The following is a 16,546-nucleotide window of genomic DNA, read 5'->3' as shown; positions in this document are numbered from 1 at the left end:
ATCTCTCCTTGTCCATGTTAATTTATTCTCATATAATAACACTGATATGCTACCTAGCAGTTCTCAGAATTTGAGGCGATACTATTACAAAAATTGATCACGTATACACCACATAGCCCATAGAAACACGAAGCAACCAAGAATTCTTAAAAAGATAACGTACTTCTGAGTGATATAATTGATTTAGTTTTAAAATATTTAAAAGTTCTAGTAAAAAAAACTCCAAGATTTATGTGTTTATAATAGATTTCCTGAAAATATGTATTTACATAAATTTTTTGTGAAAATATGTGTTTGTATGTGAAGTAAAATTCGGGTTTTAAACTTGAAACTTGACATTCGGAATTTTTAACTTTGTTAATTATGTTCTATCACACGCAAGAAAAATATTTAATTACATAGGAATCTGCTCCTTAGTTATCACTGCTTTCACAGACTCTCCATACTTCTTAAAACTATTTTTAACCCAATGTCTTTCCTTCAATTTCTGCAAGGGAGAACTTGGCAAAGGTTTCTTTTTAACACAGGTAGGCCCTAAATGTAACGAAACTGGTGTAACATATTTGTAACTTATATGGTTAACACAATCATCTTAGTCGCATTACTGCACACTTATTATACTGGTACTGGTATGTGAAGTTCTTCTGGGACATCCAGATACCAGTCAGACAGTCAAATAAGTGAAATAAAGAGTTGGCTTGGACTTGTGAAAGAGTTCAGAGACTATACAAATCTGGCTTTCAGGTAGTAGCTCCCTGTAAAGCAGGTTTGAATAATTTCAAGGAAAAATTGTTCCGGGGCTGGGTATCGATCCCAGGATCCTTTGCTTAGAGTGCAAATGCTCTACCGACTGAGCTACCCCAGGAACCATACACGACACCGTCACAATTTTTCCTTTTTTATCCACACAACTCAAAGAGCTGACAAGACGCCAGAACTCAACTATGAGTGCACACAAATACTGTGTGACTTATATTGTGGCTTTCTGTTAATGTACCTCCAGTAATGAGTGTATTATACAAATCTGTCACACAGTATTTGTGTGCAATTAAAATTATTTTACCTGTAAGCATACTAATTTGTCTAGCTTAGATTAAGTTAGGTTTAGTTATGGTGAACAGATGTCCTGCTTTTCGCAGAATACAGGTACTCCTTTTCTTAGCCCCTTACCCTGCAGCCCAAGTAAAAGCTTAAAATTCCTATAAATATCCTGCTTTTTAAGGTTATCCTGCTAATGTTCTACGATATAAAATTTAAAGCGAGAGTCAAATTAGTCAAATACACTCTCCTCACCTCCACGCAAGAGGAGTACTCCTCTTGCCTCCACACTAGGCCCTCCTGGGATCTTTTAAGATGCTGAAGAGACAGTGGTGTGTGAAAAGATGGGACGCTACCATTATTTATCTTTCCCAAAGAAAAACTGCAAACATATTTGCAGTGAAAGTCTGCATTTGGGCAGAAAACTATGAATGAATTAATGTAGAGTAAGCTATCCACCCAGAAAGTAATAAATACATATGTACCGGTATTCTTCATTTTTTATTACACTCGATGTATTATCCACCATCCTCTAGTATTCAGAGGATGATGGAAATTACATTGAAACTATTTAATCGAGTAAAAAGAAACACCATAATGTAATTATTAACACAGTAAAGTTGTTATTTAATAATAATAATAATAATAATATAATAATAATAATAATAATAATTTATTTGATTTTACCTGGCACAGTTAAGGCCTTCTTTTACACTCAACCAGATCTACGGTTAATACAAATGCATAAGTAATAGTAATAGTAATAATAATAATAATAATAATAATAATAATAATAATAATAATAATTGTGAAATACTATTATTGAAACTTATCTAAGTCACCAGTTAAGCTGAATACATTAGAAAAGTAAAGATAATTACTTAGGACTATCATTTATGAAGTAAAAATACAATTATTTAGATATTTAAATAATTCACTGTTCAACATTTTAAGAGAGAATCAATTCAGTAAACTAGTCTCAAAAAACCCAAATAATTGAATATTCCTTATGAGTAGATATTATATTTAAGAACAGGTAATTTACTAGGAGACGTCGTTGCATATAGACCACTTTTACACTAAACCTAACCTTAGTGTATAAAACGTAAACTAAAACACTAACATAACCTGTCACAGATTAAGGAAAAGGTTAGGTTAGGTCAGTTTAGGATTTTAGTATATCTTGCAAAAACAAATTTTAAGTTTAGTGTAAAAGTGGTCTATATGCAATGACGTATCCTAGCAAATTGCCAAGTGCTCTAGTATTATTTTGAGCACCCAGTGGGTGCGCTTCCATACATGGGCAGCGGCATTTCTCTAAGGTTAGAGCCCAGTTTGGGGGGGGGGTTTGTGTGTATCTATCTCTCTCTTTCTCTCGTAACCTGAGATCATGAGGCAACCAAGACATTAAAATCTTCGCCTTATTTCATATTTAATTATCCTGTACATATATAGGCTTTATTATTATTATTATTATTATTATTATTATTATTATTATTATTATTAACTTTAAACTCGATTCCCTGAAAAGCAATGCAAATCTAAGGTAAAAAAAAAGATGCTCGATCAAAAAAAGTAAATGTTTACAAAATTCCTACCTGCTCACTGTGATGTTCTTCCATTTTATGCAAAAACAGTTCGGGCATTTTCTCATGAACTTGCTTATCTCGTAGGGTTAACAGACTCTTCTTACTGAATAATTCTGTTTTCGATTAATAGCAAAGACACATCACTTTGTTAACACATTTCTCTGAGAATGTATATTTTGTTGAGCAACACAGAAAGAAATCCACTTTTATTATCAACAAGGAAAAAATGTTAAATTTGCATTTTAGGGTGTATGAACGGTTCTTTCCACTACTAGTATACAGTAGGCTTATGTAGCCTTGCCAAAACAAGCGTGTTAATGTAGATTCCTGTTAATCTCCACACTATGATATTGGTACTTGTACCAGTAGTCAGCAATTCACTTTTTGAAGTTCATTCGCGAATATAAAATTAATACAAGGCACCGAAATACATAACATTTTGCTTAATAAATAATACACAACAGGCCCCATACTAGTTAATTCTTCATCTCTTGATATTTTATTCATATAACTATGAAAATAATTTAGAAAGTCCTTCCAGGCAGTCTGCCCATTTCAACGAACCTTACATTATTGTAAACTAAAATAATAACAAAATTCTATTTCCTAACTAATAAAAGGTCAAGTGAGAAGAGGGGGTTAAATGTCCAGCACACAACCAACACACTTCTATTGCACAGGTACTTATGTTATATATTGTGCCTGGTTGTATGAAGAAGCCCTCAGTATCGGTACATGCATACCCGGAAATTGATGATTCTCCAACAACTTTTCATCGTTTATTAGTTTCAAATTTTATGGATAGATTGTCTAAAGTATAAGTATTACAGACAATGCTATATTTACCGATGTACCGGTAGTAGGCCTAGAGGATATCCCTTCACGAATGGAAGTTCCCTTTCTTCGCAAATCGAAATTTCGCATCTAGTAATTAGTAGCCATTTTCCAGTAGAACTGACAGTTCAAACGTCAATAAGAATTGAAATACGAATTAATATATCGAGAGATTAGTGGCGATAAACCTAACTATAAAATAATCGATTTTGGAAGTAAGTTATGTTCATTATCCTAGTCGCAAAAACTAATACAGACTCCTATTAATTCAATACCGGTATTACAGAAATGCGTCTCAAGCAGTGTTATAGTCGTAAAATTTGCAGAGTATAATCTGTCCCTCCACTGCAATTTCCAGATATACTCCACGATATTTTATGGACTTAATTAAATTGACTACCTATCAAAAGACGTAAGAGAACATTGAAGCAATATTACCAACAGTATTACACATTATTTCTTTTTGTATAATCGTTTCCTCTTATTTTCACACTTGAAAACAGCCACATACCCAAATAAAAAAAACTTAGAATAATACTATTTCAACAACAGGAAATCTGCAGACATGAATGCCCATAATTTAGAAGGATTATGTGTACGAAGACAAATATAACATACTGGTACACAATTATTCAATATTGAAAAGAAAAGGAAAAAATGTATATGTGTGCATCTTACTTTTACAGAAATGACAAACATACTGGCAGGTGACTGGATTTACTTCCATTGTTGGAATACAAATTGTAAATGAAGTTAATAAAACCTATAATTTATGTATGTCACTTCCTATACCATGAAAATAATAAATACCGTAATGTGTTGCTCTGCTAGACTAAACCCGCTGGCTTATGATGGCTGTGGGTTCGTATCCCAGTGATGGCAAGATACAGTATTTGTGGTAGACAAAGGCGAGTTTCCTGACGGTTTTTCTCGGGGTTCTCGTGTTCCCTCCATTATTCTACCATCACTCTCCATTTCAATATCCCTTGTCGCACAAAAACATTACTAAAAATGGTTGCAGCATGATGTACCATGACTAGTATACAATCTGAGAAGGTGTAGTACTGTTTCAGAGTGTGAACAGTAATGTGGTGGGACTCTATCAGTACCGTAAAGGCCATTGGTGTAGTTCAGTCGGTTAAAGAGCTTGCCTGTCGATCCAGAGTTGTAATCGGGCATGGGTTCGATTCTTGCTTGGACAGATTACCTGGTTGGGTTCTTTTCTGAGGTTTTTCCCAACAGTAATGCAAATGCCAGGTAATTATGGCGAATCCTCGGTCTTATCTCGCCAAATATAATCTTGCTATCACAAATTCTATCGACGCTAAATAACCGAGTAGTTGATACAGCATCGTTAAATAACCAAGTAAAAAAGTACCATAAAGAATTGGAAGCTGAATCTACAGACCTCACATAGTTGAAAGAGCGCAATCACTCGGACTTCATCATTCTACAAAAAGAGTTGTAAGGCACAATAAGTCCACTAGAGGCTACAGTGCCTGGACTCATACTGCATGAAATAAAACAGTTCCCAAATGTTTGAAACTGCATCAGACTGTTTACTACAGGTTAAAAGAAGTGAAAATTACAATGCAGAGAAGAGGTAACTAACATAATAAGAATATTTTGTTTAGTAATCCTCAAACAATTCGTATTGCTGCCAGTATAAACCATCATTATTTTCATCAATAAGCTTAACAGTTTTTTCCTCACACAATTATTTTCCCCTTGTATGCGTCTTTCCATAGCCGATGAAAGCTTCCTTCTATGCCAGCAGTTGGCAAATGTAGTACATTTGCAACTTGTAGTAGGCCCTACACGACTTCCCAACCTCTACCCTCTAGTCTACCTGTACCTGCAGGATTGGTTGACATTCTTCAATGTACTTACGCGCATAGTTACCATGGCAGCTTGATAAGAAAGAATATCTCTTTGAAAGGAAGTAAGTGAATCTAAGAAAGCAAGAAAATATTATTTTCATAAGGAATGGAAAGAACAATACTTTTTTTGTGTGTGTGAGGAAGTATGGAACATTAGATGTTTGCTGTGCTAAAAAGTGTTACTAGCTGCTAAAATAAATATGCAGTAGCATTATGAAAATATGCATCATGCAAAAAATGTATTAGGGTTCAATTAATTAATTTTCTTCTGAAACATGCAGTTTTCTTTTTAATTATAAAAGAACATGGCCTACAACACATCTATCCATACTGATTTCGACATAAAATTCATGAACAAGATAATATAAGTTATTAGATTTACGAACTTTATCCCTTGGCAGGTGCTGATCGTGCTGAACAACTACTAACACTAAAAGTAAATTTTATGGTAGGAATAAATCAAATGCAGTACAACCAACAATAAACCAAATATAACAACCAGGCCGGAATTTATGAGGAAAAAGAATTATCTAGGCTAGCTATAAATTTACATGGAAAAATGGTGAAGGAAAAAACCCACATATGGAAAGAGAATTTATTACAAACTCTCTTATTAAAGTACACAACGTACATGTTCTGGAGAAAAGGCAAATTTTGGAAAAGATCATGTAGATGATAAATGATATGTTAAAGTTTTGCGAGCTCATTATTAAAAATACTTTGTTTGCATAAATTGAAGTTTTTAATTCCTACTGTCCGTCATTAGATAGTTCTATTTTTGTTAAGGATATCAATGAGTTTGTACTGTTGTATAGGTCTACAGTCAACTCTGGATATAGTGAACTTAGTTGTAGTGAACATTTGGCTATAGTGAACCTAAATTGTTGGTCCCAACACGCATACATTAAAAAGTACATTAATATTTCCATTTATAGTGAACCCTTACTTCGGTTATAGTCAACCTAAAAACTAGAATTTCCAAGAAAATATTGTAATTTTAAAATTACTAAAATGGTAATTTACGAAAAGCTTTTCTCGTATAAACTTCCCAAGAAAATTTATTTTGTTATTATTTTTGTTGGTTAATTAACGACACTGTATCAACTACTATGTTATTTAGCGTCGATGAGACTGGTGATAATGAGATGATATTTGGCAAGATGAGGCCGAGGATTCGCCATAGATTACCTTGCATTCACATTACGGTTGGAGAAAACCTCGGAAAAAAACCCAACCAGGTAATCTGCCCAAGCGGGGATCAAACCCGCGCCTGAACGCAACTTCAGACTGGCAGGCAAGCACCTTAACTGACTGAGCCACGCCGGTGGCTTCCCAAGAATATGTTCAGAACAAAATTTCAACCCTGCTACTCCTTAAGCACTTTGAAAGACAAAGAAAGGATTTGTTGAGCTTCCTGGACAGCTTGAAACATGTTAAAGAGAATAGTGTATGCAGTGAAGGATATAGGAATGATTAGTTCTGACTCCTTTAAAAGAGGTTATTATTCAAAAGATCTTTAAGAATCTCTCTCAATGGGCCTATTCCGAAACCAAAGCTGAGCAGCTTGCCAAATTACTATACTTGGTTCCATAATGTTTGACAGGCGACGTAAATATAGCTGGCAAAGAGAGAAAGCAGGATAATTGCTATTGAACAAATGGTAGAGTTCTCATCCGATGCTTATCTTGAAGTTGGGTGGTCTGAAACGTTCCACCTCTTCCCTAGTTCAAGACAAGTGTGAAATGAGACCTCTGCCATTGGTTGAATAGCAATTATAGCCTACTTCCCTCCTCTGTCAGCAATATTTACATCGCCTGTCAGACATTATGGAATGAAGTATAGACAAGAAACAAGTGTTTGTGTGTTCAGAAGGGTGGCTGGGCTGGTGGAAGAAAAGGTATGACATTACAGTTGGAAAATTAATGGGGAGGCAAAATTCTGTGAATTGAGAAATGAAGTCAGAGTGGTTGACTTCAGAGTGGCCAAGATTTTGTAAAAGGCTATTTGTCTGACATTTTCAATGGTGACGACACTGGGTTATTCTATAGGAGAAAAAGTGTTGGTGGTAAAACTTCTAAAAACCGAGTAACATTGTGGATATGCGCTAATATGTAGGGTCAGAGAAGAGAGAAGGTACCATAAAATTTACTGTATTTGTTTTTTTAAGAGAAAATGTACTGTATTGCATGCATAAGACTACAGTATTATTTTAGTTACATTATCCATTTTGAATCTTGCGTACACTACTTTTAACACTTTAATATAATTAATTGATTAACTAGCGGACTTACTCATGTTAATTATGTAAGATCTGTGTCGCTTACAGCTGTTTCAGTGCTTCACGCACCATCCTCAGAGCCTACTAGATCTCGGCGTCATCTCGAACTTCTCTGCCTGTTATGTGGGTGTGTTTGATTGTTGAAAGGTGTTGGAGTCAAATAGTATGCGTGTACTGAAATTGATGTGTGTGTTGAGAATATGATTGGGGTGTGTTTTAGTGTGTTTGTATATTTCGTATTGTTCTAAACCACACCCCAATCACATTCTCAACACACAGATCAATTTCAGTACACACACACACTATTTGACTCCAACACCTTTCAACAATCAAACACACCCACATAACAGGCAGAGAAGTTCGAGATGACGCCGAGATCTAGTAGGCTCTGAGGATGGTGCGTGAAGCACTGAAACAGCTGTAAGCCGCACAAATCTTCCATAATTAACACGAGTAAGTCCGCTACTTATTCAATTAGTTACATTATTTTCTATCCCTCTTAATGTAAGGTTTATTTATGTCATTTATTGCCAGAAATATTAATACTGCAACATCAGTAGTAGGCTTACCAGTATAAAAAAACAGACACTTCGGTTTTAGTGAACCCCGAATATAGTGAACTGATATGCTGGTCAGCAGAGGTAAATTACAACCGAAGTTGACTATATATGATACACCACTAAGCAGTAGCAACAATGGGTTAAAATAATCTAGCGTACGAAGTAAATGAGCTAGGTGAGTTTGCTGTGATCACTGTAGAACAGCTAAAGATATAGATATGCCTACTACTGTTCTATGCCTTTGAAAAGGTCATGGATCTACAAGCACCATGAATGAAAAACAAAAAGCATGTTGCTGTAATTTTAGTAATAGCATTAAAAAGTGGGCTAAAAGGAAGTGGTGTGTAAAGAAATGAATAAGCAAGAGTGATCAGTAGCAAACGAATTTTTATGTAAATAAATATTTTCTTTGCTTATAGATAAAAGATTAACTAAGACAAAAATTCCGAACCAGAATGCGGTAATTTGTATATTAAATTTTATTTCACATAAAAATACATATTTTCGTAATAGTTTTATGTAATTATATATTTTAAATAATTTAGCTATAAATATATAAATTGTCATTTTTTTCCTTTGTTCTAATTTTTAAATTCAATTAAAGAACTCGTACATACTACATATTAATGGAAACACAATGTGAATGCATTTCTATCACGCAAAATGGTCAATACCGGTACTTCCAGCAGCTACTGTTAGGAGAGTGATTACCAAATGTTAACATAACATACCGGTAGTACATGAGTTCATGGATGTAAGCAGCAGAAGTAGCAGGGGGTGGGGTACCTACCACTGGTCAGCAAACACAAATACTGGGAACGTTTGCTGAGACTTACTGTACTTTATTCTGAACATAAGTACTCATGTTCTTGGTGACACACCTTGCAGATAAATTTCTTTAAAGCAATATAATTATTGAAAATGCATTCTTATAGATATGATGCTAATGTGAAAATGAAGTTTGATTTTTTTTTTTAAATAGTAGCACAAAGTTCTCTTTTTGATGAGACTATGGTGATGTAATTACAGGATTATGAAAAATATAATAATATGACACACATTCAATGAAGTATAAATGTTAGATAATAAATAATTATGTACATTATACAAATTATACAAAATATTTTAGAGAAGAAAACTGCGAATATTTAATTACATTGGGTGCTCAAATGAAGTGGGTTTGGCATTCTACAATAGACTGGAACTTCGATTATCGTTGTCTTTGACTACCATCATTTCTGCTAAACATCATTCTTTATTTAATATTATTAAATTTGATTACCATCGTCTTTTCCTACAAGATTATGTATCACTTCTTCTGAATGACTAACATTTGCACAAATTTAAGCAACCAGCTATCCATCTGTGATTTTCATATGATAAACCCACTGTACTAATGACATAGCCGTCTCTTAATTTTAATGTTAAAGTCAGAATATAAACATGGCTTCCCATCACAACACCTCATTCAGTATTTGCTGAATTTTACAGCATTTCTTAACCTCTTCTGTTGGACTCATACAAGAAATATAGTAAATTATATAAGTTTTTTTTTTTGTTAAATTGAATGATTGTTTAGAGGAATAATATTTCTTCTAATATAACATTTTGTTGACCTAAAAGGAAGACATTTACATGCAATGTAGACACGTTTTGTATTCAGAGTGCATTATCACTATAACATGGATTTAAATAATTCAATTATCTCAACTTCTATAACCATCTCAGTTTTGTGAAATTAACGACAATAGATGCTCCAGTGTATGGGATTGGTGCCCACCTGGTATCATGAGGAATTTGAGAAGCTACGCTGAGTAGTATAACCTGAGTTTATGTATCAGCTATAATGACTGGGGGGGATCATGCTTCTGGCCACTTGTTATCTCATAGATTCATATCTGTTAAAGCATGTGGACGTGAAGTCAGTAGTTGGCTGCCCAGCCTTGGCCCTTCATGGGTTGTCGTGTCACGAATTATCAAATATTACTGTATTCCACTGGAGAAGTCATCTCATCACCTAGCGGAACATTTTCTGAACTGATAAACTAGATATTCAGGTCTCTGTAGTATACATTTCCTCTTTCAATATCCAGGGCCATCCCAAACAAATGATTTTACAATTTGTATTTGCTTTCATTTCATTCAATTCTATGGATCACAAATTATACCTATGAAATCTTAAATATTGTAATAAACATCCATTAATTACCGACATCAAATCTCCATTGTAGCTAGTACAGCACACCTAAACAAAACAATGAACATCAATTTTCAATAATAAATTTTCATATGTAGTTTGGTCTTCTGTTCTAGTCCTTGCATAATTTTAACTGAATAAATATAAAACATAATAATCTTCCTTCCAATTAATAAGCTTAGTGGCCTTCTATGCTCTCCAAACATTGTTTGTGAGGTATTTCAATGGATCTTTTCCCTCGTGGTTGGTAGCAAAAATGTATCTATGTATTCTGAAGCATTCCATTCCTTTTATATGCTGAAGACAATGCTCCCTGTATTTCTGTAAATATTGAACAATAGGGTTTTTATTTCATCTGTTATTTCATCATTCCTCTTGTAAATCTGAAAGATTCTAGTCAGCAGTTCTCCATTTCTACAGCTGTTAAATATCATTTGTCTCGATGCCGAATAATACATATTTCACTCTCATAGATGATAATGCCGAAACGTTGTACAACTTGAGTCTTGTGTGTGAATATAAAACAAATTTAACAACCGCTGACCAAGCACTTCCTTAAAATAGTACGAAGACGACTGGAGAAATGGGACGGAAGATTAATCTTGATAAAACTATTCAAGTAATATGTGAGGTTAAAAGAAAAGTAAAATGGTCTTGTTCAGCTTAGAATATCTACAAACTTTCAGTGTTCTAGGGAAGTCGACTGTTCTGTCCATAATGTGATATTCTCTGATGTTCACATTGATGAACTACCACAGGTACTGGATTTTCATTTTATCTGATGCTTGACACTGGTCACTTAGTCAACAAAATGTCTAATACAGAAATGATCACTGAACTGTAAAAAAATTAATATTGAACTTTCACAGCAAAAGTTTATTCTTAAATTACAAAATCTTATTCATTATTTAATAAGGCTAAGTAATGAAACAAGTTTATATATGGAATAAACCATTTATTATAAATAATGGCACTTGAAACGAAGATGGATACAGAATACTTAAATTTAACAGAAACATACGTAATGGGAGTTCACAGTGTTTTGCTATCTACACAATTGATACAATATGAAAATAGAACGAGTTTGCTCATTGCTCTGGGCCATGGCACTTGAAGCGAAGATGCAAACCCTCATGTGCTCCAGTCGTGATCTCCATGAACATGCATCACTAATAACTTACGGTAATTCACACAAAAGTAACTTAATTGAAAAATCAACTTCAGTATCTCCTCACACACACCTCATATTCATGGTGCACAACAAGTCTCCAAACTAGGCATAAATTCAAGTCTCTGTATACTTCACACATGCACTCCCCCATTCAAGGCAGCATTCTCGGCAGAGTTACTTTATGGCATACTGAACATAGCGACTGCTTCAGCTGCACCAAAGGTTAACCTGGATCAATGGAACTGCTCTTTACTTTGGTTAAATATGTACACGATTTCATTAATTAGACTTATATCACAGAAGACATACGTTTTCAGTCCTTGATAAATATATAACAAATACTTCTGTCAATACATGCTGGCTACAACAAAAGGAATGCTGTATCACGGCATGAATGCTAAGGCCCTCGGTGCAGGTTGCCATTAAGTAAAGCCCTGTGCTCCGAGGAGAAGCTGTGTCGTCTCGAGGTGACCATGCTGCCTGAAGGGGACATGTCAATCATATCCTCCTCTTCCTCTTGGTTGGCCAACTGATACCCGTTATTGCTTGCGGCACAGTATTTCTCTCCATGTCGAAGAGCTAAACCTCGAATTGCAATAAATGTTAAAATGCAAAGTACATTAATTACAACTGCTGAGTGCATCAGCATTGCCGGGTTGTTTATCATGAGTCGGTACACAGCGATGGGACACACCATTTCCCCAAGTGATGCGCTCATCACAAAAGCTGCAGCTACTTTGTTTGAGATGTGGATGTAGCGTTCAATCCAGAGTATACCTGTTGGGAACACAGATGCGAGGCCTATTCCTAGAAGAGCAGTTCCTACCCACAGTGCTGTCTCGGTGTGGCTGGCCATGGTGGACAGGAGAACTGTTCCCAAGGTACAGAACACGAAGTTGAGGAGCAGCATCGTGATGGGGCCGAAACCACTGGAGAAGAAAATGGAGGCGAAGCGCATGGCTGCAAATGATCCCCAAAACACCACTGCAATAACGAGGCCAGTCGACCGGGCAAGCTGGAGGTCTCCATGCATGGCGAAGGCCAGCACTAGCTGTCCATATGTCACCTCCAGTCCCACGTAAAGCAAAAAGAATAGAGCCATCAAAGTGATCAGCAGGCCATGCAAAGCTCTGTTTGAGATTTTTTTTACTCCCTGACCCTCCTCCTGCTTTGACTTGGGATCTCGAGGATTATGACATAAGAAACCAAGAAACACTAGGGATATTGCAAATACAAATAAGCCTACCATGAAGTACGTGAACTGGATTTTACTAAAGCCGTACTTTTCTATTCTGTTGGCCATGATGTCGAAAATCGAAACAATCACTTCTGTGTCATTGTCATATGTGAGAGGCTTTGAGTGGTGGATGTGACCTGGGAGAGGACTTACTGACACTGGTGATGCCCCATCTTGGCTGGCAAACCACGTGGAATCCGTGGTTGTAAGTATTGAGTGCTCCTTGGTAGAATTCAATCTGTTTTGCATCTCATTAGACTGCTGTGTAACAGGTTGCATGCTGTTATCTTCTGACAAACTGGCATCAGATTTCACATCTGGTTTGTCAAATTCTTTTCCAGCAGATGGTGAAAATTCCTTAAGTACATTGAAACTTGGATAAGTTTGTGTTTCATATGGTGTAGTTGTTCTCATCTGCGACCAGACAGGTTGTACATTTTTGACGACACTTTGCATGGAAGACTTCGCAGTTCTATTAGTATCTGAATTAAGCTTATTTTCACTATTGTCTAGGAATGAATCAGCTTTGTTGTCAAACGTAGGAACAGAATCAAAGTGAGGATTCGCATCTTTGCCACGAACAGAGCTTTCAGTCGCTCTTAATAAGAAAGGCTGTTTCATCAACTGGCTCTTTGAGAAAGGTTCTGAAGTTGTTGCAACATCCGTTGTGGAATCCCACATTTTATCACTGAGGTAAACTGGATCAGGTTTTGAAGAAATTGTAGTTGTTGGAGACATTATCTCAGTAGACGTCGGAATGATATCTTTGTTTTCCTTTACCGCAACTCCAGTGTTGTTACTCTCTCTAATTTGATCAGTAAAAGAATCAGCACTTAGAACAGACACAGGCGTTGATGCTGGTAATATAGTTAGAGGAATGGAAACGTTTGTCAGATCTTCCTTTTCTGTAGTGTCAGCATTCGACTTTGATAAAGAAGTAGTAAGTGGGGTTGTAGTTGCGGCAGAAGTGGTGGTAGTGGGCTGTTGCAAGTCTTCCTGTGATACAGTTCCAACATGGACCTTGTCCCAATCTTTGTTACCGAGAGAACTTGCATTAGTTTTTGGAGGCTTCCGTTTTGGAACTCTCTGTGTTGTGGAAACAGTTTGAGTAGTTCCATTTGCGTCCAGACTATCTGTTGTATCAAAGCCAACAGACACTGGATTAGAAGTTGTACTTACAGAGACTGTATAAACTTGAATGGATGGTATGGAGACATTTTCTGTCGGCTTTGTACTATTTTCAAGAGAACTATTGTTCGAATACTCCACTTTAGTAATCATATTTGTTGTATTTTCAACTTGATTGATACTTCTCTTTTCACGTGCATGCTCCAAACTACTGAAGTTATGCTCTTGCAAATGTATGGCTTTGCTAGCCACATATGTAGGCGAAACATCCTTACTTGATGGTTCAAGAAAAGGAGTGGGCTGTTGTAGGTCTTCCTGTGATACAGTTCCAACATGGACTTCGTCCCAGACTTCAGTACCGAGAGAACTTGCATTAGTTTTTACAGGCTTCTCTTTTAGATCTTTTTGTGTTGTGGAAACAATTTGAGAAGTTCCATTTATGTCTAGGCCATCTGTTGCATGAATGCCAACAGACAATGGATTAATAGTCGTACTTACAATAGACATTTCGTGAATTTGCTTTGATGGTAAGGAGATGGTTTCTGTCAGTTTTGTACTGTTTTCAAGCCAATTATTGTTTGAAGACTCCATTTTAGTAATCATATTTGCTATGTTTTCAACTTGACTGATACTTCTCTTTTCATGCTCAAATCCTACACTATTAAAGTTGTGCACTTGGAAAGTTACCGGTATGACTGTGCTAGCCACAAAGGTAGGTGAAACCTCCATACTTGATGGTTCAAGAAATGGAGCGGCCAACAAAGGTGCGACAAAAGCTCCAAGACCAAAACTGAAATGTAGAGCTTGCATGAATGGACCACTATTCCTTCCCCACAGATCCAAGCACAGTACATTTCCACCTGAAAAACAAATCACCAAAAGTCATTTTATGCACTATAACATGAACTAGTGAGTATAATCACCTAATAGACAATTAAGAGCAGGGAAGACTACAAGAATATAAATAAAGTGAAACTTCTTTAATACGTTTTGCATTTATAACGTTTTTTCTAAGGTTCCTGCAAAATTCCTATACTTTCTATGTTAATTTATTTCGGTTATACGCTTTTTTACACTTACACGACCGTACTTTAAACTACAGGAGAAATGAAATGTTATTTATATGTTCTAAATCAATTTTGCTCGAAATTAAGTTTGCCATGAGAAAGTGAGAATGCGAAAATACAGTATATGTTCAATGCTAAGAAACGGCCAACTTTGAAATTTGTGGAAATTCGAAGCTGTCCATGCTTGCCTTCAACAATCTTGTGTCCTTTAATAAAGCTGTTACTGTTTTAGAAACAGTGAAACATTTTGTAACACATCATGATATAACTAAACAATTGATAGAACACTTATCACTATTTCAGGGCATGGTTTATTCTTTAGAAGCATAGGGGCGTGGGGCATTTGGGGGCAATGCTTCCCCAGGTCAGAGTGATATAGGCTACTGTCTCTCTTTAACATTAGGTATAAAGAAAACATATTTTTGCAAATTAATACGCAAATCAAAGTTTACATAAACCTTATGTTTTTAAGTACAGGCATTCATTATGCAATTTATGCAGAGATCTCATAAATAAAATAAGAGGTACCGGAATTTTAAAAAACTACCACAGTCAGACTTGAACATACTACCTTTTGGCCTGAGGTCTGATGCATTGTCCTTTACACCAGAGCCTCATGTCGATAATTCCATTCTAAAATAGGTACAATAACAAAAACGAATGAGGGTGAAACAAGCAGTGCACTGGTGTGCTGTCTCATTACTTGTCAGCAATTTTATAGATTCTGTGAAGGCTAAATTTTGGAAACGCAGTTGATTAGTTCTTAAAAGTTGGGCTTCATGTAATCCCTTATAAGTTTCGAAACCATCACATACCATTCCACACCTCTCTATTTCATTTTAATATTCGAATATAAGTATCAAATGTAAACAATTTAACAACTTGTAACTGAGATATATTTTGTGCGAGATCGTGCGTATTTGCTTGGTTTCCACACAAAACCAATCCGCGGTAAGTCTAAAATTCCACATTCATTATTCCCAACCTAACGCACACAACAATTTCCCTCTTCTTACCGCTTAAGTGACATTGATTTTACTGCTTTAGGCTTTTAACATATTATTTTTAGAGACGTTCAATATAGTAATAATTATAAATTGGAAACTTACCACTGCAATTTCACCTAAATTGCACGTTAATTATTGTTTTTAAATATTTGCAAAAATTAAGTAAACTCTACAACTCCATTAAAGTTACTGCATTCGTGATGCATGTAACATTAAGGAAGCCATTTGTTTTAAGTTCGCATTTATAGACTGGGGGGAAAAAAAAAAGACAGACGTATATCACGGCCTGCTGGAGTATAGTAAACGCAGAAAACATTTTAAAGCAACAATGTTGAAGATAGATATTTTTGTTTTGCAAATTTGCCGTCATTGAACATAAACCAAGATGGAGATTTCATTGCAACATTATAAATTCCTCTTTCAGGTATGTAATGAACGATCTTCACACAAAATAATGTATGATACACGAGCGGTATGTTTTCTTTAAATTCTCGGAAATTAATAAAGCTCAACTACGTTTCGCTTCTTCAAACTTTTCCTCGAACATGAAAACTACAACA

The 16,546-nt window shown here is 35.5% G+C and overlaps 1 protein-coding gene and 1 non-coding gene across 4 annotated transcripts in view; both read right to left on the bottom strand.

Moving 5' to 3' along the window:
* Positions 1-792: 792 nt before the first annotated feature.
* TRNAR-UCU (transfer RNA arginine (anticodon UCU)) lies at positions 793-866 on the bottom strand. Its single transcript has one exon. It is a non-coding gene; the product is annotated as a tRNA-Arg (tRNA).
* A 10,444-nt stretch (positions 867-11,310) lies between these two features.
* Positions 11,311-16,546, bottom strand: part of LOC138707779 (uncharacterized) — a 50,378-nt gene continuing 45,142 nt past the window's right edge. For all 3 annotated transcript variants that reach the window (XM_069837681.1, XM_069837680.1, XM_069837682.1), the window contains exon 6: positions 11,311-14,772. In XM_069837681.1, coding sequence (XP_069693782.1) covers positions 11,945-14,772 — 2,828 coding nt within the window. In that variant the 3' untranslated portion in view covers positions 11,311-11,944. The remainder of the gene's footprint in view (positions 14,773-16,546) is intronic.

Source organism: Periplaneta americana, chromosome 10 (genome assembly GCF_040183065.1).
Source record: "Periplaneta americana isolate PAMFEO1 chromosome 10, P.americana_PAMFEO1_priV1, whole genome shotgun sequence".
Classification (NCBI taxonomy): domain Eukaryota; kingdom Metazoa; phylum Arthropoda; class Insecta; order Blattodea; family Blattidae; genus Periplaneta; species Periplaneta americana.
This window is presented reverse-complemented; position numbering and strand designations above follow the sequence as displayed.